The sequence below is a fragment of the Hypanus sabinus genome, unplaced genomic scaffold (assembly GCF_030144855.1).
Source record: "Hypanus sabinus isolate sHypSab1 unplaced genomic scaffold, sHypSab1.hap1 scaffold_1065, whole genome shotgun sequence".
NCBI classification, from domain to species: Eukaryota; Metazoa; Chordata; class Chondrichthyes; order Myliobatiformes; family Dasyatidae; genus Hypanus; species Hypanus sabinus.
The window spans coordinates 132,298-138,741 of record NW_026779120.1 but is presented as its reverse complement, the minus strand read 5'-3'; the positions used below and the strand labels follow the sequence as shown (position 1 = coordinate 138,741).

Here is a 6,444-nt window from a genome sequence, read left to right as displayed (position 1 = left end):
GAGAGGATGTTTCCCATGGTGGGGTGTTCAGGACCAGAGGGCACAGAGTGGATGTGGAGAGGATGTTTCCCATGGTGGGGTGTTCAGGACCAGAGGGCACAGAGTGGATGTGGAGAGGATGTTTCCCATGGTGGGGGTGTTCAGGACAAGAGGGCACAGAGTGGATGTGGAGAGGATGTTTCCCATGGTGGGGTGTTCAGGACCAGGGGGCACAGAGTGGATGTGGAGAGGATGTTTCCCATGGTGGGGTGTTCAGGACCAGGGGGCACAGAGTGGATGTGGAGAGGATGTTTCCCATGGTGGGGTGTTCAGGACCAGGGGGCACAGAGTGGATGTGGAGAGGATGTTTCCCATGGTGCGAGAGTCCAGGACAAGAGGGCACAGAGTGGATGTGGAGAGGATGTTTCCCATGGTGGGGTGTTCAGGACCAGGGGGCACAGAGTGGATGTGGAGAGGATGTTTCCCATGGTGGGGTGTTCAGGACCAGGGGGCACAGAGTGGATGTGGAGAGGATGTTTCCCTTGGTGGGGTGTTCAGGACCAGGGGGCACAGAGTGGATGTGGAGAGGATGTTTCCCATGGTGGGGTGTTCAGGACCAGGGGGCACAGAGTGGATGTGGAGAGGATGTTTCCCATGGTGGGGTGTTCAGGACCAGAGGGCACAGAGTGGATGTGGAGAGGATGTTTCCCATGGTGGGGTGTTCAGGACCAGAGGGCACAGAGTGGATGTGGAGAGGATGTTTCCCATGGTGGGGTGTTCAGGACCAGAGGGCACAGAGTGGATGTGGGAAGGATGTTTCCTATGGTGGGGTGTTCAGGACCAGAGGGCACAGAGTGGATGTGGAGAGGATGTTTCCTATAGTTAGTGTGTCTAGGCCTCAGAATTGAGGGAAGCCCATTTAGAACGGAGATCGGGAGTAATTTCTTTAGCCAGAGGGTGGTGAATCAGTAGTATTATTTGTTACAGACGGCTATGTAGGCCAAGTTATTGGGTATATTTAAAATGCAGGTTGATAGATCAGTAAGGGTCTTGAAGGTTACGGGCAGAAGACAGGAGAAAGGGGTTGAGAGGGAAAACAAATCAGCCCTGATAGAATGACAGAGTAGACTCAATGGGCTGAATGGCCTAACTCTGCTCGTCTGCCTTATGGTTCCTGCCCCCCTGTACGCTTCAGAGAGTGGGTCACCTCAAACACAAATCCCTCTGAATCTGCCCGGTCCCAGCCTTACACCCACGGTGGTGAGGTCCCCGCCCTGTGCCAGGCTGGCCGTGCCCCGGGAACAGCATCAGAGCGAGGACATGCACAGTCCTCCACGGCTCTGGCGCAGGAATGTTCAGGTTGGGGTCCAGAGCCGCGAGTTTGTGGACCCCAGGGCACTCCGTAACCACCCCCGGCCAGAGGAACGATGGCATCACCTCAGAAGCTGCCCCCCCAGTCACCCACTGGCCACAGCAGAGACATCTGCTGCCCCCCGCATCAGAGCCAGAGCCAGAGTGAAAGCAGCTCATCCTCGATGGGGCGAGGGTAGGTCATGTTCACTGCAGCTGTCGCTGGCCCTTCGGCCCACAACATTGTGCCGGCCCTTTAACCTACTCCCTCTACTTCCTTTCATTCGTATTCCAATCACTTAAAAGTCCTGATCGTATCTTTGACAAACTTCCATGGGTGCATGGTGGAGAGCATCACACCCTGGTTTGGAAACCCCAACACCCAGGAACAGAGAAGGCCGCAGAAAGCGGCCATCCAGTCCATCAGGAAAAGCCCTCCCCACCAATGAGCACATCGACCAGGAGCTCTGCCACAAGAAAGCAGAACCCATCTTCAGGGACCCCAACCATCCATGCCAGGCTCGCTTCTCACTGCTGCCTTGGGCAGAAGCCTTGGGCCTGGCAGATTCAGGGACGGGTGTGTGTCTCTGTTCTGTCTGTGTTGCGCAGTTGTGGGTGATTTGTCACCTGAGGTGAAGAGTGTAGTTACGTATTTGTGTTTTCTCTTTGGTTCAGTTTTTTCTGGGTTAAGACCAGAGCCAGCTGGAATTATTCATATATACATTTTACACTTAAGTATGTTTGAATATGGTTGGACTGGTTATTTTACCATATTGCTACTTTCAGTTTCATTGGTTTTGTTTTACTGTTACAAGAAAGTTCAGTTTTGCTGGTTTCTTACTAAAGGATTGAGCACCCTTTTTAGTTCCAGAACCACGAGGGAATGTCTATAGAACCCTGGTTAGACCACACCAGGAGTATTGTGTTCAGTTCTGGGTGCCTCATTATAGGAAGGATGTGGAAGTTTCAGAGAGGGTGCAAAGATTTACCAGTGCTGACTGGATTAGAGAGCGTGTCTTGTGGGGAGAAGTTGAGTGGGCTGGCATTTTTCTCTTTGGAGCAGAGGAGGATGAGAGGTGACTTGACAGACGTGTACGAGATGACAAGAGGCAGAGATCAAGAGGACAGGCAGAGACTTTTCCCCAGGCTGGAAGAGGTCATGTGTTTAAGGTGATTTATTGGTCTGTCAGGGGTAGTTTTTTTTTATTACACAGAGTGATGGGTGAGTGCATGCGTGGAATGTGACGTGGAATGTGGAATGCGCACTGTCAAGTCACCATATACCACCTTGAGATTCATTTTCTTGCAGGCATTTACAGGAAAATAAAGAAATACAACAGAATTTATTAAAAACTATGCATTAACAAAGACTGACTAAGAAAGACAATCTGCAAAAGAAGACAAATTGTGCCAAATAAATTTGAGAACATGACTTGAGGAATCCTTGAAAGTGAGTGGGGTGTATCCTTTTACTAGAATGTTACCTGGGTTTCAGCAATTAAGTTACAGAGAAAGGTTGAACAAGTTAGGTCTTTATTCTTTGGAGCGGAGAAGGTTGAGGGGGGATTTGATCGAGGTATTTAAAATTTTGAGAGGGATAGATAGAGTTGACGTGAACAGGTTGTTTCCATTGAGAGTAGGGGAGATTCAAACTAGAGGACATGATTTGAGAGTTAGGGGGCAGAAGTTTAAGGGAAACACGAGGGGGTATTTCTTTACTCAAAGAGTGATAGCTGTGTGGAATGAGCTTCCTGTAGAAGTAGTAGAGGCCAGTTCAGTTGTGTCATTTAAGGTAAAATTGGATAGGTATATGGACAGGGAAGGAGTGGAGGGTTATGGGCTGAGTGCGGGTAGGTGGGACTAGGTGAGATTAAGGGTTCGGCACGGACTAGGAGGGCCAAGATAGCCTGTTTCCGTGCTGTGATTGTTATATGGTTATGGTTATATGAGTGTGGACTCAGTTCAGAGTTGAGTTGAGTAAAGTTGGTTCAGGAGTCTGATGTTAAGGGGTGTAATGGTTACTCTAAAGCAAACCAAAACTCCTCAGAGACTGTAGGACGTGCTCCAAGAACATGCAGATCACAAAGAGCAGGGATCCCAGAACAGATCCCTGCAGGACGCCCCTGGTCTCCAACCTCCAGACAGAATATGAACCATCTACAACTAGTCTCAGTCTTCTGTGGGCAAGGCCATTCAGAATCCACCCAGACAAGTTCCCAATGCCTCCTGACCAGACTACCATGGGGAACACTTTACTAAAATCCCTATACACCAGATCCACTTCCCTCCCTTCATCAACGTGCTCTGTCACGTCCTCGTGATTCATGACCTTCCCCTCACAAGGCCATACTGACACAGCCTAATCAGGCTATGCGTCTCCAAAACTTCTCCCCAGCACTGGAGTACTGGTCTACATTTGCCAGGGTAACCCCTACTCCTTTGAACACATGAATAACAGGAACCCCAATCTTCTGGTACGACTCCTGTGGCCAGTGAGGATGCAGCAATCTCTTCCCTCGTTTCCCATAGTAACAGGGGTTGCCTTTAACCATGCCGTTCCATCTCCCCTTGACACTCTCAGACACGATTCAGGGTCTAAACTGAAATGCCAACTGTCTGTCTTCTTCCACAGATCCACTGAATTATTTGATTTTAATTTGCACTTTGGGTAGAATGGCCTGATCCAACCCCTGCGTCAAGAGGGCTGAATGGCCTCGATTCCCTCCTTGAAGGAGGAGGTGAATTTGTTTGATTACAACTTGGATTCGGGTTTCTCGCCCGGTCTTGACGTTCCAGGGGGGGAAAAGTGGGTTCGTTGAGGCCCTTCGGCCCCTCGGGGGCCGCCTTAACGTTTTCGGGTCGTGCGTCTCGAAAGAGGAGCCGCGGGGGTCGGTCTCGCTTTAAGGGGCGTGGCTCCGAGGCGCGCCTGCGCGTTGCGGGGTCTCCGGCTCACTCCCCCCCCCCCCCGGGTTCAGGGGCGCGCCTGCGCGGTACCGGTCGCCAGACCCCTCCCCCTCCCCAGACGGGCCGCGCGCGGGATGAGCGCCGGCGGCGGTAGGGCGGAGGCGGCGGCGGCGGCGGCGGTGGCCCCGGTCGTCCCGGTCGTCCCGGTCCCGGTCCCCCCGGTCCCGGCCCCGGCCGAGGCCACTCGGAGCAAGAAGAATCGCAAAAAGGGGCGGCGGAAACGCCGGGAGAGCGGAGTCGCCGGGTGAGAGGAGTGGAGGGGGCAGATTGAGGGTGAGGGAGGAGGCAGTGGGCTTGGAGAGGGAGTGAGGGGGAGAGAAGGAGGCGATGTTGGGAAGGGCGGGGAGAGGTAATGAGGTGGTGAGGGAGGGAATGGGGAGGTGAGGAGGATGATGCATTGACATTAATGAGGAAGAGAGGGAGGATATGGGGTGGTGAGGAGGAGGTAAATTAGTTTGGGGAGGGAGGGGATTGGAGATCGAGGGAGGAGGAGAAATGGGTAGAGCTAGGGAGGGAGGGAATGGGGAGATGAGGTATTTCGGTTGGGGAGAGGTATTGAGGTGGTGTGAGGGAGAGATTCAGGAGGTCAGGAGGAGGTAAATTAGTTTGGGGAGGGAGAGAGGGGTAATGAGATTGAAGTGGGAGCAAGAGGACTGGGATGTGAAGAGATAATGAGGTTGAGGAGGGAGCGAGGGGACAAGGAAGGAGGTAATGGGTTTGGGGAGGGAGATTGAGAAGGGAGGGCATGCGGACGTGAGGGGGATGCTGTATTGACATTAAGGAGGGAGTGGGGAGGTGAGGAGGTAAATTAGATGGGACGGGATTGAGGGGGATTCAGGATGGGAATGGGGAGGTGAGGTGGTTGGGGAAGGAGGGGGTTGAAGAGTGAGGGAGGGAGGGGAAACGTGTGGAGCTTGTGAGCTGGGGAGGGAGTGGGGGTATTGAGGGAGGTAATGAGGTTGGGGAGGGAGTGAGGGCAATAGAGGTGTGGGGCGGCAAAGAGGAGTAGGTATTGAGTGAGGGGATTGAGGGAACACCCTCTCTGCACCTCCCTGGGTGAGGTGAGTTGACCCAACCCCCTGGGAAGGGTCCGCACTGTGGGCCGCAGCCACCTGTCAGACAGGCCTCACTGCGATGAGCAACTGCTGTTATAAATAGAGTGGCCTCCCCTCCCCCTCCTCTTCTCCGACTTGGGCAGCCTGGACGAGTCTAGCTCCTTTCTCCCACCCCTCACACCTCAGTCCTCTTGGACCTGGCACCACTGTCTGGGTCTCAGGCAGCTTGGCTGAATCCAGCCCCTCCCCGGCCTCATTATCCTCCCCCTCCCTTTTGAACCCAGCACCACTGTCTGATTTCCAGGCAGCCTGGCCGTGTCAGCACCATAAGGCATAGGAGCAGAAGTAGGCCATTCAGCCCATTGAGCTTGCTCCATCATGGTCCCACCCAACCCCTTACGACTGCCTTCTCACCTGACCTGACCGAACAGGAAGCAATCAACTAACTCCCCCGTCTGTATGCCTGTTCCAGCCCGTTCTGCCCCTCTGGGGAGGGAGGCATAAGGAAATGAGAATGGAGGAGTGGGATGAGGAAGGGGGTAAGAGGGAGAGAATGGCTGAGAGAGAGAGGTGGGAGGGCAAGAGAGAAGAGACCTGAGGGAAGGGTTGGGGGGGGGGGGGGAGGATCCAAGGGAATGGAGAGAGAAATTTGATTGTGTGCATCAGCCCCTCTGGGGGCAGGTGCCGTTCAGCCCCTTTGAAGCCAGGTTTCCCAGGTTGTGTCAGGACTAACCTGGATTTTCCTGTGTGTCCAGTTGGGAGGAGGATGAAGGAGAGGACAGTTGAGGTGGGGAGGAGAAGATTCCTTTTCGGATTTAATTACCGTACATCAAAACATACTGTGAAATGCGTTGGCCATTGACGCAAATGACACAACTAATGAAGTGGGGGGGTGGGGGCAGACCTCGCGTTGCTGCTGCCATGTCCTTTCGGGGTGAATAGTGGTGGGGGGGGGGGTGATAACCTGTCCAAGGACCCTGCATATTGAGGCGTGACTTAACATGATAAAGGGTGGCTAAAGGAGGTGGGGGTACTGATGACAGGAAGAGTAACAAAAGGCCATCAGACATAGGAGCAGAATTAAGCCAATTTGCTC

The 6,444-nt window shown here is 53.4% G+C and overlaps 1 protein-coding gene across 1 annotated transcript in view; it reads left to right on the top strand.

The window, feature by feature from the left end:
- The first annotated feature begins 1,406 nt into the window (after nt 1–1,406).
- srpk3 (SRSF protein kinase 3) overlaps nt 1,407–6,444 on the top strand; it is a 57,049-nt gene continuing 52,011 nt past the window's right edge. The window contains exons 1-2 of the mRNA XM_059958498.1: nt 1,407–1,525; nt 4,352–4,537. Coding sequence (XP_059814481.1) covers nt 1,407–1,525; nt 4,352–4,537 — 305 coding nt within the window. The remainder of the gene's footprint in view (nt 1,526–4,351; nt 4,538–6,444) is intronic.